At 57.5% G+C, this 14,556-nt stretch overlaps 1 protein-coding gene across 2 annotated transcripts in view; it reads right to left on the bottom strand.

Annotated features, from left to right (window-relative positions):
• The window catches only part of CDH23 (cadherin related 23), a 184,452-nt gene that overhangs the window by 3,931 nt on the left and 165,965 nt on the right, over positions 1–14,556 (bottom strand). For both annotated transcript variants that reach the window (XM_063406303.1, XM_063406302.1), the window contains 25 exons: positions 13,629–13,850; positions 13,427–13,546; positions 11,403–11,583; positions 10,405–10,538; positions 9,964–10,173; positions 9,719–9,826; positions 9,176–9,278; positions 8,212–8,337; positions 7,925–8,128; positions 7,245–7,703; positions 6,323–6,439; positions 5,528–5,752; positions 5,275–5,444; positions 4,860–4,997; positions 4,585–4,704; positions 3,987–4,164; positions 3,164–3,375; positions 2,452–2,646; positions 2,032–2,142; positions 1,701–1,830; positions 1,279–1,542; positions 994–1,155; positions 621–877; positions 264–361; positions 67–187 (listed from right to left, as the gene is read on the bottom strand). In XM_063406303.1, coding sequence (XP_063262373.1) covers positions 67–187; positions 264–361; positions 621–877; positions 994–1,155; positions 1,279–1,542; positions 1,701–1,830; positions 2,032–2,142; positions 2,452–2,646; positions 3,164–3,375; positions 3,987–4,164; positions 4,585–4,704; positions 4,860–4,997; positions 5,275–5,444; positions 5,528–5,752; positions 6,323–6,439; positions 7,245–7,703; positions 7,925–8,128; positions 8,212–8,337; positions 9,176–9,278; positions 9,719–9,826; positions 9,964–10,173; positions 10,405–10,538; positions 11,403–11,583; positions 13,427–13,546; positions 13,629–13,850 — 4,365 coding nt within the window. The remainder of the gene's footprint in view (positions 1–66; positions 188–263; positions 362–620; positions 878–993; positions 1,156–1,278; positions 1,543–1,700; positions 1,831–2,031; positions 2,143–2,451; positions 2,647–3,163; positions 3,376–3,986; positions 4,165–4,584; positions 4,705–4,859; positions 4,998–5,274; positions 5,445–5,527; positions 5,753–6,322; positions 6,440–7,244; positions 7,704–7,924; positions 8,129–8,211; positions 8,338–9,175; positions 9,279–9,718; positions 9,827–9,963; positions 10,174–10,404; positions 10,539–11,402; positions 11,584–13,426; positions 13,547–13,628; positions 13,851–14,556) is intronic.

Raw genomic sequence — 14,556 nt, 5'->3', positions numbered from 1 at the left:
CCCTTCCTGTGGGAAGGGACACCACCCCTCTGTGAGCAGCACCTCCAGCCCCAGCTACAGCCTCACCTGCAGAGCCGAGAGGTCGTCCGGGGCCCGGGCAGTAATGGCAGGCTGCACGTCCAGCACGTTGTAGTTCCTGAAGAGATTCCTCAGCTGCTCCTTGTTCTCGTCTATCATCTGAATAACCCTGGGAAGAGAAGGGTTGCTTGGGCACCTTGAGATTAATGAGGGTCCCCAAGGAGCCAGGCTGGGTGGGGACGTACCGCTCCACGTCCAGGATGCGGTTGGTCTCCCTGTTCACCACGTGGATCAGCAGCTCTGTCTGGGCAAAGTTCACCCGGCCTTTCTTGTCAACGTGGAACTGGGGAGAGACAGTGAGGTCTGCAGTGTGGGAGAGGAGTCTCCTTCCTGAGTATACCTCGAGGTGTGCTTGTGTGGCAGGAGACCCTCAAGCATCCATGTGGATCCCTTCAGTACACCCCAGCCTGGGGTGTACCCGTCACCTTCAGAGCCCAGGGGTGTCTATGGTTATCCAGGCAGGACTCCCTTGAAGGAGACCTCCCAAACAGCATGTGGAAGGTTATCTACCCCTCAAAGCAACCTCCAAGGCAGATGGTTACCTGCACATCATCCGTGTTGACGATGGCACCCGTGATGTTGGAGAGCAGGCTGATGAACTCCTCCTCGAACTGCCTGACCTTGTCAGGGATCTCATTGATGATGATTTTGACCCGCTGGTCATCCCGCAGGATGTAAATCCCCACGATGGCCGTGTCATTGTGGCCCACCAGGTCAGAGGCCATGACGTCCACCACAAAGTAGCCGGGGTTATAGGCCGTGAAGAGGTCGAAGGTTCGCAGGATGCCGTCAAGGGTTCCTGTGGAATGGGCGGTCACAAGCCCGGGATTAGTGACCCTATCCATGGGGACATCTTTGGCCACAGGGATGTCTCTGCCCGAGGCCCCATGCTCCTGCAGAAGGCTGGGCACCCACCAATGCTGAAGATGTTGGCCACTTCCTCGGAGTCATTGGAGTGCTGCTTGATGTAGCGGATGCCCAGGATGTTGTACAGGACCAGGCTGTTATTGCCCACGTCGGCGTCCACTGCGAGCACTCTGATCAGCTCTGACCCCACCTTGGCATCAGTGGCAACCCCTTTGAGGGAGAGATGGGAAAGGGACCTGGGGCCAGGCTGGCTCTGGCTGCCCCCACATCCTGCTGGATTTTCCTGGAAGCATCTCTGGCCCCTGGTGCCCCCCCACCCCTGGCACCTCTTACCCGCCGTGTACTCTGACTTGGTGAACTGGGGGGACTGGTCATTGATGTCATCCAGGAAGATCCGCACCTCCTGAAGGGTCAGGTCCTCATTGAGATCCCAGAACTGGGTTCTTCCCGCCCGCTGGCCCCGGGGAGGAGCCCAGTTCCTCTGGCTGGATGCTTTGACGATGAGGGAGTGGTATGGCTCCTTCTCCCGGTCCAGGTCTCGCAAGACCTTCAGCTTCCCCTCTCGGCTCAGCTGGAAGTTGCTCTCCTGGTTCCCAGCTGGGTGCAGAAAGGCATCCCCGGTTAGTCCTCTTTGCGCTTGGCACTTCCAAAATGCCACCTTGCCCGCTGAGCAGGGCGGAGAGGCAGCAAGGAGAGGATGGAAATCCTGGGTGAGGGCTGTGTGGGGGACACAGAGCTGCCAGCCCCACACCCACCTGCTATGAAGTAGTAGACGATGGCATTGGAGCCCTCGTCTGCGTCCACCGCACCAGTGACGTTCCCCACCACGGTGCCTGGCCGCGAGTGCTCGGGGACAGAGAGTGCCTGGTACTGGGGACTGTCCTTCTGCCAGAGACCCCAGGGAAAGGAATGCTGTGAGCACTGAGGTCTCTTTAAATAAAAGCGGGCAAATCCCACGGTGCACCCCACCATGGTGGCTCCCAGGTGTGCACACTCCATCACACGTGCTGGCTGGCATCCCCACCCCTGCACCCCCTGCACCCCCTGCACCCCCTGCATCCCACCCCCTTCACCCTGGTGCCTTACAGGTGGCCTGAGGAAGATGGGCTCATTGTCATCGATGTCATCAAGAGCTACCTGCAGGGGCTGCATGGTCTCGTAGGGTGGCTGGCCCTGGTCACAGGCCACGATGATCAGCTGGAGAGAGAGGCAAAAGGGCTCTCCTGGGCAAAAACCACACGGGCTGGGAGACATCGTTGAGGCAGGGACAGAGAGGACAGCTGGATGGTGGAGGATTTTGGGGGGATTTAACAGGGAATTGCGGGCTGGCCCACCAGGATGCAACCTGATATGCAACCTATGACACCTGGTAACCATCCCGTTCCTGTGAAGGTGTGATATCTCCACAACTGTCAGATGACCTCATCCTCACCACGTCATTTGCACCCCACCAGCCCCGTGCTGGCCCACAGCCCCACATCCCACCCAGCCCCCTGCCCGGCTCACGTTGTACACGGCCTGCTTCTCGCGGTCCAGCCGCATGGCCGTCTGGATCAGCCCGCTGACGGAGTCGATGCTGAAATACTCCCAGTCCTTGTTCCCTGCCCCGGTTTTCAGCAGGTTGTAGAGCACCACTCCGTTGAGACCCTCATCTTTGTCCGTGGCGTAGACCTCGTAGACGTTGGAGCGCAGGGGGATCTCCTGCTTGCACACACACAGCCCTTCAGCCTGGGCACTGCATGCAAACCCCCTGCTCCCCCTGCCCCTCCACACCCCCTTGGCTCAAAATCCCTTGGGTCTGGAGGTGAGCAAGCTCCCACTACCCGAAACATAGCAGGGGGCTGGCAACACGGAGCCATGATTCCCTCTGGCCTGGTGCGTGGGGACTGGCTGAGTCAAACCTGGCTTCCCAGAAAGGAGAAACAAACGTCAGCACTTCCAGCCCGTGTTTATAAACACACTCTGCACGCACTGACTGTTTACTAGCTCTGAGTGCTGCTGGGGTTTCTGTTCCCCAAATCTGCCCCATCACCCCGCTTGCATGCATGGAGAGAGGATGTTTTAGAACATCCACACCCATGACCCAAACCTTCTTGCCACATCAAGGTCTTGTTGCATCCCCAGTGGAGATGGAGTTTGGATTTTGCTGTTGTAGGCAGGGGTGCTCCTGAACACGCTCCCAACACGCCATGACCCTGCTCCCTCCCCAGGGACCTACCTCCTTGATGTGCAGGATGGTGCCGTTGGGCGGGCGGATGAAGACAGGGCGGTTGTCGTTGATGTCGATGACCTCGATGTGGAGCAGGGTGGTCCCCCAGAGAGGGGGGTGCCCCTTGTCCGTGGCCACCACAGTCAGGTTGAACCTCTCGTAGGACTGCAGGCGCCGCCGGGACGTGACAAGCCCAGAGTCTTTATTGATCTTGAAAGCCTCTGGGGACAGAGAAAAACCCCACATCTCTGGCTCAGGACACTTTGCACCAGATAAATTATGAGCAGAAATGAGTATACCAGCTGAAGTGCACCCCCCCCACAGTAGGCCAGGGGTGTGGGTGGTCTCAGGGCTTTCAGAGCATCCCAGCCGCATTGCCACATCCTTGTCTCTGGGACCTACTCCCTGGTCAGCCCTGTCTGTAGTTCACTCCTGCCCAGGCTGGAACAGCCTGATTTCTGTAATTTCTCAATGTGCAGGTACACTGGATTTTAGGCACTCTCATTATCCACCCACGCTCTTTGCCCTTTGAAGCCTTCACCTACAGCAGGCAGTGAGTTTGCTCCAAGACACACTGGTGTACATAGAAAGTCCTGCTGGGGTGGGGAAGACAAGAGCATACACCAAGGCTGGGCTGCAGGGTGAAGGCAGACAAAGTCCTAACACCATGAGGAACTGGAAACTGCAGAGCAATAAAGAGCTCCATGCTTTCAGTACTGCTCCCAGGAGTCCAAACCAGCCACAGGAGATGGGGGGTAGGCTTGGCGCCTGCGACTCCTTCCTCCTCATAACCCTCCTTCCTGGGGAGGAGCCCCTTGCCCCCAGCACACACCTGCTCCAGGACCCTCGAGGCTATAGGTCACCACGCCGTTGTCCCCTTCGTCCAGGTCGGTGGCACTCATGGTGATCACTGACGTTCCCGCTGGCTCATTCTCGTAGACGCTGGTGCTGAACTGGCTCTTGCTGAACTGGGGCCTGACATCGTTGATGTCCAGGACTGTGATCAGCACCTTAGACAAAGTACAGCCAGCTGGGTGATGTGAGGCTGGGGAAGGCTGGGCAGCCCCTGGGGCCATACCCCTGCTGTGACCTGCAGCTCTGCTGCGGGAGAGAGGTGCCCTTCCTGCTATTTGTTTGACTCCACCAGCTGAATTCCTGCCTCCAACAATGGGGGCTGCCGTGGCTGGGGCACCCATTCCTGCCACGGCACTTGCAGACAATAGTGTCACCCTCCCCTGCCCCTCCTGCCGACGTGCTGTCCCCACCGCACAAAGTGCCCTGCACCATCCACCCCACAGCTCCTGGCGTCATCCGCTCTTCCTTCTGCCTAATTCCCCCCTGATCCAGCCACCAGGGAGGAAAGGTGGAGCTTCAACACCTTCTTGCTGGTGACCAGCCCCCAGGGGGTGACGGCAGGAGGAGAGCCCTACCTGCACAGAGTTCTCCCGACGGTTACTGGAGACATCTCCAGGGTTGTCCCTGGCCACGGCTGTCAGTGTGTAGTGATCCTTCTTTTCCCGGTCCAGGGCTGACAGGATGTAGATGTCACCCTGCAGCACACAGAGACCTTCAGGTGGACCTCGTCTGGCAGAGCTGGTACTCAAGAAGGGGCAGAAGGTGAGGTGTGGGAGCAAGGCACAAGCTGGGACTATTTCAGCCTCCCCTCCGTTTCCCTGCTCTGTTCCAGCCTCGGTTGGTTCCTTACCGTGTTGGGATTTATCCCAAACTTGCCCTCTCCATCGCTCAGGCTGTACTGGATGAGAGCAAATTGCCCGGAATCTGCATCGGTGGCCGTGACGCTCAGGATGACCGTACCCAAGGGCACATCCTCAAAGACAGCTTTCTGCAACAGAGGGGGCAGGCAGGACTGTCTCAGCCTGGGCTCTTTCAGCGGGCAGTAACCGAGGGCACAGGTGGCACCCAGGACTGGGCACAGCCAGACACCCAACAAGGCGCTGGCACAAAGCGCCTGGCAGGGCTCGCCGTCTTCTCCGAACGGTTCCAGCACAGGCAGCAGGAGGAGAAGGCGTCTCTGGAGAACCCCCAACTCTGTGCCCGTCCTCATCAGGCAGGCAGTGCCCAGCGCCACACACAGAGTTTAACAGGGGAGCCCAGCTCACCTGGTAGGACGGCTGACTGAAAACAGGGTTGTTGTCATTGATGTCCACGATCTGGAGGTACACGGGGATCTCGGCGGATCTGCGGGGAGAGCCGTTGTCGGAGGCACGGACGGTGAAGTTCAGCCACTGCACCTCCTCATAGTCCACTGTCCTGTTGGCCACAACCTTCCCTAGAGGATGGCAGACCCTGAAATGAGAAACCTGCCCCAGGTCCCCCACCTGCCCCAGATTCCCACCTCCCCAGACCACCAACCTGCTGAATGGTCTTCCAGGCAGGCGTAACCTTCCGGAGAGAGGTTCAGCAGCTCATAGGTGATCTGCCCATTGGCACCTTTGTCTGGGTCCACTGCTGAGATGGAGATGAGCGTGGTGCCCTGCGTGGCCCCCTCCAGGATCCTCTCAGTGAAATAGGTGACCCCGAAGGGACGGAAGCGGGGTGTGTTGTCATTGACGTCCAAGACGTTGACTGTCAGCTTGGCTGTGGCCATGGTGGAGACCACAGTGGGAGAGAACAGAAGGAGAACAAGTGAGAAGGAGAAGGGAAGGAAGGTTGGGAGGAAGGAGGGCTGTAAAGCCACAAGTGTGAAAGTCCAGGAGAGCCAGCTGGTGCTGGCTCATCAAATTGCAATATGCCCCAAAGCCTCTATGCCCTGAGCATGCTATGGATGTCCCCACGCTGCAGTGGGACACCTGCTCCTGATCTTTGTGTGTCTCCTCACACAAAGGACCCTGACTTTACCCAGAGAGGGGTGGCAAGGTGTGGTAGGAATGGTAATGGAGAAATGAGTGCCTCCCACGGTGAGGTTATGGGCACACAGTCCTTTCCATACCCATTGCAGCCCTGGGATGCCTGGGACATTCTTTAAAGTAGTCCTCAGGGGAGAACCTGAACCTGATGGGAGCTGGTCCAGGACTGGTCAAACTGGAAATATTGCTGGTCAGGATGGAGAGGAAGGTGGGAGAGCTGCTGATTACCCAGAAGCTGCACTGGTGCGTGGGAAGGGCTGTGCCAGTCCCTGTCCCCACACTGCCTGGGGACAACCCTTACCGTTGGGCACGCTGACCGAGCGGTCGATGACTTCGCTGGCGTTGTCATGGACAGAGATGGTGACCTCGTAGGTGGCCACTAGTTCACGGTTGAGGGGAGTTTTGATCTTCACAGCTCCTGGGAACCCCAAACAGATGGATGTCACAGGCTGTGCCTATGCCCCAGCCTGGGCAGGGAGGTGTATGCCAGCTGACTGCTGCACCGTGCAGCACGCTTGTTCTCCTGCCTCTCCAAAGGGTGAATGAGGAAAACACTCCAGAGCTACAGGAAGAGACAACTGTTCCACCCCTGCTCTCCACGTCCTTCCTACCTGCCTGTTCCACATGGCCTCAGGTGGTTCCAGCTGCACATCTAAAAGGGGTTTGGGAGCAGCTGTTGCTGCTCCCCTGCACAACCCCATTCACCTGAGCACAGCATCTTTAACAACCTTGTCCTATATCTTTTCCAACAAGGGCATTTTTCTTTCCTGTATCAGCTTTGTGCTTCCAACAGAGACGTGGGGAGCTCCTGGCCCTCCTTCCCCAAAGGAGCCCACCACCTACCCTGGAGTGACCCCTGTCCCCCAGTGAGGGTGCTTGAGTCCAGTCTGCCAAGGCTGAGCAGTCCCCGGCCTGCAACGGAGGCCACCTCTGCCAGTGGAGATGGGTGAGATGGAGGGAGGCCACGGAGACAGAAATGAGTACAGACACAGAGACAAACCTGGCAGGCTGAGGGCCGGAAAAGAAAGCAAAGTTAAGTCAGACAGGGAAGAGAAGACTGGGCAGGGTGAGACAGGGCAGCTGGAGGAGGACAGTGGGGAGGAAGGAGAGGAGCATCACCTCCCTGTACCTTGGACACCTACCTCCAGGCAGAGAAGAAGAAGTAGAAGCAGAAACGAGGAGAGGGGTCCACACTGCCCACTCTGCCCTTCGCGCTCTCCTACCTGTCCTAAAATCCACCGTGAACGCTCCTTGCTGCTCGGGCACCAGCGCGTCGGTGTCATCGCGGGCCACGATCCCCAGCAGGTAGTACTCCAGGCGAGGGTGGAGGTCCCTGTCGATGGCGGTCACCTCGGCCACCACGGTGCCAGGGGGAGCCGACTCGGGGACGCTGACGGTCTGGATGGGGTTGATGAACTCGGGCCGGCAGTCGTTGATGTCGTCGATGAGGACGCTGATGGTGGCGGTGCCCGAGAGCGCCGGGGTGCCCTGGTCCACGGCCACCACTGTCAGCCGGTAGGCATCGCGCTCCTCCCGGTCGATGGTGATGTTGGCCACGCGGATCACCCCCGTGGTGGCATCGATCAGGAACCTGTCCTGGCCACCACCCTCAATACGGTAGTCCAGCTGTTGGTTGAGGCCACTGTCAGCATCTGTGGCTGTCACCTGGAGGACGGAGAAGCCTGGAAAGGTGGGACACAGCCCTCTCAAGCGAGGGTTGGAGGGCAGCAGTAACAAGCCCTTGGTCCCCAGGCAAATTCCGTGTAGCAACATGGGGCAGCCTCAATTCCCGGATTTTCCCTTTGACCCCTTCCTGGTCAACTGTGTCATTGGGAGCTGGATCTTTGCAGTCCCAAGGGGACACCCAGGTCACCCCATTTCCCACCCCCCATCCAGTCCTGACCTGGGGGGCTGTTCTCCAACAGCCGCACCGTGATGGATGCCGGCTGGAAGACAGGGCGGTTGTCGTTGTCGTCCAGGATGGTCACTGCCAGGCTGGCAGTGCTGTTCAGCCCCCCTACATCACGAGCCACCAGCGTGAATTCCAGGTGGGGGTCCAGCAAAGCCTCTCGGTCTATCACACCACCGGGCTTCACCGAAACCACACCTGGAGAAGGGGAAAAGCCTGGTGGCAGACACGTGGGGACCTGGTGGTCCTGGGCTAGGGACAGACCGGCTGTGCCACCCCACCTGTCCTGTTGTTGATAACAAAGAGGTCTGGGGATGCCTTCAGGAGCTCATAGGTCACCACGGCATTGCTGCCCTGGTCAGCATCCACAGCTAGGATGGGTCCACTGAGCATTGTGACTGGAGTCCCTGGGTGAGATGACAAAAGCATTAGGGACTGTGACAGCCCCCTGCAGGGCCCCCCTCTCCCACTCCCACCCCGGTGACACAAGAGGAACAGCAATGAATGGATGGAGGAGGTGACAGAGCTGGGCCTCATGGGGTATGAGGCACTGGGGCGTGGCTGCTGCAGCCTTGCAGACCGACTGGTGAGGCCCAGGAGAGGTGGTGGGACATCCAGCTAAAAGCAAACAGACAGACACATCCATCAGAGGGGTGGGACCAGCACCCTGCCACTGAGGGTGTCACCTGGAGGCACCCAAAACCTTTGCTTGAGATGCTGCTCAATGGCAGGACAGGATACCTGAGGCCTTGGAGCAGGGAGCAATTTAAATGGCAGGAAGGCAAACTAAAACATTAAGAATAGTGTTTCTAGCTTGCTGTCTGGGAAGTGTCTATCTGGACAGGCTGGAGTCTTTTATAAATCTCTAAGCCCTGGAGCAGGGAAGTTCCAGGTGATGGGGAGATGGCAGCCCAACCTCTTCAGGGTATTGGGCTGATGGGTGCCCTCAAGGCTGACCCCAGGGCTCCGCTCAGCCCACGGGCACCTGCTGCAGCTGAGCAAATCCCAAATGGTGCTCATTTTTGACCTGTGCCAGGAAGGGTTTCCACAAGCAGTATGGACCAAAGCTATGGTCTCCTCAACACTGATCAAGGCACAAGCTCCTCAAACTCATCATCCCTGTCCCACTGAGATGCAGCGCTGCCCTGCTCAATGTCCTGTCTCCCCCACCACGGCCAGGAGACACCTCCCCTCATCCAGACCTGAAGGGAGTCTCCAGGAGCCACATATGGAAGAGAGACCTACCAGGGGCCGAATTCTCCATCACCTCAGCCTGGTAGGAGCTCTGGGTGAAGAGGGGGCGGTTGTCGTTCTCATCCGCTATGGAAATGACCAGCAGGTCAAAATCCTAAAGGAAAATTGGGACAAGAGGGTGATGACCATTATGTCCTTTCCTTGAGCTCACCTCCCACCTCTAGTCAAAGCTGCATTCCCTGGACTACCCTCGCAGGTGTACAGGGACCCTCCCACTGGGGCAGTCAGCCAAAGGATGTCATTGTGGTTGTCCAGCTCTCCAGCCCAACATTGTCCCACCTTCCATGACATCTACTGCTGTTGCCAGGAGCCAACAAATGACTTTGGACTTGCCCTACATCCCACTCGTCCTGTTCTCTGTTGGATGAGGCTGTAGCCCCCTCCCTGTGATCCCCAGATGCTTTCTGGGGATGCGGCTGCTATCAGAAACACCGTGGGTAAAGGCACCGCTTGTTTTTGGCCGTGGCTGGAGCCCGTTTTCCCACCCGCCCTCCCGTCTGCGACGCTGGAGGTGCCGGCAGTGTCCGTAATTACCCGCCTGGCATTGCGGATGTTCTCGGGGTTGTCCTTCACCGTGACAGTCAGCCTGTACTCAGCCACCCGCTCCCTGTCCAGCGGGCGGTTCACGTACACGATGCCGCTCTAAAGGGGGAAAACACCACACGGGATGTGAGGAATGCTTCCCCTGGGGTATTTCCTGCCAGGACAAGGATGCCAGACAGCACAGTTGGGTTCCCGGCCTCTTTATCCCAGCATCCTGCCCCCTCCCCGGGCCGTACGGTGCTGTTGATGTAGAAGGCGTTCTCTGTGTTCCCTGCTGTTATGTCGAAGGTCAGGAGCGCGTTGGGGCCCTGGTCTGCGTCGCGGGCGAGGACGCGGGTGACAAAGCTGGAGACGGCGGCGTTCTCGCTCAGGGTGAGGTTCATCGGGAGGTTCAGCAGCACGGGGTCGTTGTCGTTGATGTCCAGCACACGGACACCCACCAGGATCTGCCAGGGAGAGAAGCAGGGCAGGCGTGGGGCACATATTTCCATGCCTCCCATCCTTTTCTTGCACTCCCTGGGCAAGCGGGCTTCCCCAACTCAGCCCCATATGGACCCTAGGGACAAGGAGAGGGAGGTGGAGGGAGGAGAATGAAGCCAGAGCCCAAAAGGGAATGAACTGAGCATGGGGGACCACATGCCAGGCCTCAGCCCCCCGTGCCAGCCTGGGGGACTCACCGTGGAGCTGAGGGGAGGCACCCCCCGGTCCCGGGCGGCGATGGTGAGGTTGTAGAAGGGGATGTTCTCACGGTCCAGCTCGGTGTCCTTCCGCACCCGCAGCTCTCCTTCCACCGGGGAGATGACAAATTCCCCTGCCGGAGACAGTGGGGCCCTGGCTCTCACCATGCCTTGGCTCCCCAAGGGAGTGGCTTGTTTGGGAGCTGGGGCACAATGGCAGGTCTGGGGACAAACCCAAGCCCCGTTACTGCAGATATAGGAGGGTTGTGACAGCTGGGGACTGTGCTGGATGCACTCCCAGGTAGCAGCAGGAGCAGGGGATGGGGTGAATGGCCAAAAAAGAGGTGGTGTCCCTGTTTTCTGGACCTTTCCAAAGATGCCAGCAGCCCCTCCATGCCCTGGGATGGCCAGAGCAGGGTAGGCTACACAGCACAGAGCCCCCCACAAGCTGAAGAGCCTCGTCCGGCTTGTTCTGGACCAGCTTTGCAGTGGGGTCAGCTGGGAGACGGGACTGAGCTCCACCTTCCAGATTCCCTGGACCAAAGTCACCACTCCCTTCACTGAGGGACATCCAGATGTCCCCATGGTTAGGAATGCCCTCAGCTCCTCTGCCATCTGCACCACGGTGCTGGTGGAGCTGTTAGAGAGCAACTCGGTCCCCAAACATACTGCAAACCCCACAGGCACTCAAGGACGAGGTTCAGTTTCTCTTCCTGTGCTTTGTTTTTGTTTTTTTTTTTTGCCTTTTCGATTTCTTTTTGCCTTTATTGTTTAGCAGATTTCCCCCTTCCCTCCACAAGCCCCAGCCACCCCCTGTCCAGGCACGAACAGGTTAAGTTTCCTGTTGCTCAAAACAGGATTTCCTGGTGTCGACAGGCTGAGCTGGGAGGGAGGATGGCTTTTCTGAAGTGCTTCCCCCACCCCATGCTCCCTCCTGCAAGCCAGACTCTTCCATGGGGCAGCCGGCGGGAGAGGGGATGTCCCCTGTCCCCGCTCACCGAGGGGGTCCCCGGCGATGATGCTGTATTCCACTTGTCCATTGGGTCCTGAGTCCCCGTCATGGGCCAGGAAAGTCCAGACACGAGGGCCGGGCTGCCCCTCGGTGACATCGAAGGGGCCCTCGTAGGGCCGCGGGAAGGTGGGACAGTTGTCATTGATGTCGTTGAGGTTCACCAGCACCTGCGGTCACGGTGAGAAGCGTGAGGGCTGTGAGAGGAGAGGGATGGAAGGGGAAGGGGAGACCACCCTGCTGGCCAGGAGCATGGGAAGCTGTGGATGGATGACATGGCAAAATGCCGTATCTCTGGCTTTTCTGGGTTCACCAGACCTCCAGCGCACAGCCCAGAGATTCCAACTCAATTATTCCTGATCATGCCCATCCTACAGCCACACTACAGGACTCCAGCTGCACACTGCTGAGCCTCTGGACCACACACCACGGTGGGGAACTCAATGCAAAACCCCAATGTCCTCCACATCCACGACCAAACAGCACAGACAAAACCACAGACATGAGTTTGGAGACACTCGACCTCCTGTAGCCAGCTGCACACTGGCTCACCCCTTTTCCTCCAACGAATATTTAATTCCTAATGCTGAGCAAACTTTAAAAAATTGATAGGTGGCATCCTTGGCCCAACAAAACCACCACCACCACCACTGGAGGTACAGGTGGTTATGAGAAAGACACTGGAAATGAGGAGTTTTCTGATTTCGTCCTGGGTTGAAGAGCAGTGAAATCCACCAAATGGGCATTTGTTGCTGGTTAAATCTAACCTTTACAGAGACTATATCCAAGTTTCTGCTCCGTTTCCTAGCAGTAGAGAAAACAAACACTGGCACGCCTTATCAGGGTGATGGACTTCCCATCACTGGGGATCTCAAATAATCCCCAAACCTCCTCCTAAAAGCTGTTTCATACGCTGCTGGCACAAACTCCTTGAGCAGTGGAGGGAGGGTGTTTTCCATCTTTCCTGGCTTTGGTGCTTGTTGCTGAAGGGGTTTCCAAGTTCATGTCTCTGCTTGAACCAAGTGCAGGGGAAGCTCTGCCTTTGCCTGCAGCACATGGCAGCTGCTGCCTTTGCTGCCTGCAGTCCAACCCCGGGTCTGTCCTGGGCCAGGCAGTCATCCCCAGCAGTATCAGATGCCCAAATCTGAAGGCTTTCCCTTTGGCCAAGCATGAAGTCCCACTGCCAAGCTTGTGGGGACAGATTTTATCCATAGAAATTTCCCACACTGGTATCTCCCCTTCAGTTTTTCTTTTTTTTTTCTGTTCACACACAAGTATTTGGGGGATTACAATACCTGTGTCTTGATAGCAGGGTGAGGTAGAATGGTCTGTGGCAATCATGACAGAAGATTTAACCCATCCCCGCCACCTGCAGACCACCAAATCAATCTGGGCATGCTGTACAATTCGCCAAATTTTGGTTTCGGTCACATAAATAATCAGTGTGCTCAATTCCTGCAAAATATTTGCTTTGGAGCTGCTCGCCTGCCCTCCCCAGTCTTTGAGCAGTGCATTAAGTTCAGGTCACCGTGGCCCAGGGAAAATAGAAAGAGCTATGGAGAAAAGCAACATAAAAATGACTTGAGGCTTTAAATAACCTCCTTACAAGGGAACAGGGCATTTTAAAAGCACATAAATAACAAGACAATATCAAGATGAAGCTGAAATTAATGCTATAGCAATGCTTTACTACCTGCAGTCCCTTCAAGCAGGAAGGACCAAGAGGACATCTCAAGAAAACAAAATGTAACTTAAAAGGAGCTCCAGGAATTTCCCCTACATCTTTGCAGGACCAGATAAGTGGGCTAATCAACCCAAAAGCGTCTCTTGCACATGACCCTGTTTTGAAACACCCTTGGGGGAGCAAGGTGACAGCAACTGGGCAAACCAGCCACAGCTGGGAAAAGCAACGGGTGACCACTGGGAAGGAGATGTGAAACTGCTCACAAAGTGGGAACTCCTCGACCCCAGAGAGGCCACAGTGTCCCAACCCCCAAGCCGCCAGCTCCTTACTGTGGCAGTGGACGTCAGGCGGCGCGAGACGATGGGGCACTGGTCGGTGGCGGTGACGATCAGGGTGTAGCGCCCGTGGCTGATCTCGTAGTCCAGCTCCTTCACCGTGCGGATCTCCCCCTGCAAGGACAGGGGAGAGCAGCTGGGAGTGAAGGCAGCGGGACAGGGGCGCGCCTGGGACGGGGCCGGCCTCCGTACTGACCGTGGCGTTGTCGATGTGGAAGGTGCCCAAGATGTTGCCCTCGGTGATGGCGTAGGCCACCGTGCCGTTGGGTCCCTCGTCCTGATCCAGGGCCTGCACGGTGACCAGGGTGGCGTTGAGGGTGGAGGGGCCTTCGTCGAGGGTCACCTCGTAGAGCTGCTGCCGGAAGGCGGGAGCGTTGTCGTTCTCGTCCAGGATGGTGACATACACCGTGGTGGTGGCCTGTGGGACATGGGACACAGCCTTAAGCACTGCTGGGCAGTCTCTTGGGCCAGCTGGGAAAGGCTGGATCTGTCAAGGTCAGTGACCAACATGGGCTCAGTGCTGCCAAGAGACACAGAGGGCAGGGCTCCAAATGAAATGGGCCGTGGCTTCAGACGCACTTCCAGGTAACGGCTAGGTACAGAGATAAATGTACTGAGATGAAATCACAGCCTTGTTCCCAAGCAAAGTGTGTCTCTGTGGGATCCCTCCTCTTTTCATGGTTTACCATTGCTGGCAACACCAGGGAGCAGCCCATGGCACAGGGAGAACCAGCTGCTGAACCCTACTGTGCCCCCCTGCCTTTGGAGGAGGCATGTGTGAGTCCTTGCCTTCCCACTGGGTACACGCTGAAGGTACCAAAAAATGTGGCAATATGGATGGAAAATATCCAGAGATGATGCTGCCATGACCCAGGGGAGGAACAAACCCCAGCATCTTGGACAACTAGACTGATCTCCCATGGTCCCACCACCTCCCTGCTGACCACAACATCACTGCTGGTCAGGCTCAGCTGGGTTAGAGCCTCTTCCAGCTGTTCCTGGCCCTGCACAGGCACCTGGATGTCCTGGCTGTCTTATGGGGTTGTCACCCCACCTAGGGATGGGGAGGTGGCAGTGACACACCCCTCTGTCTAAGGGATTAGCACAGAGGTGGGGGCTTGGGA

This window comes from Prinia subflava, chromosome 9 (genome assembly GCF_021018805.1).
Source record: "Prinia subflava isolate CZ2003 ecotype Zambia chromosome 9, Cam_Psub_1.2, whole genome shotgun sequence".
Lineage (NCBI taxonomy): Eukaryota > Metazoa > Chordata > Aves > Passeriformes > Cisticolidae > Prinia > Prinia subflava.
Note: the sequence above shows the minus strand (reverse complement) of the source record. Positions and strands in the feature narration are given on the sequence as shown.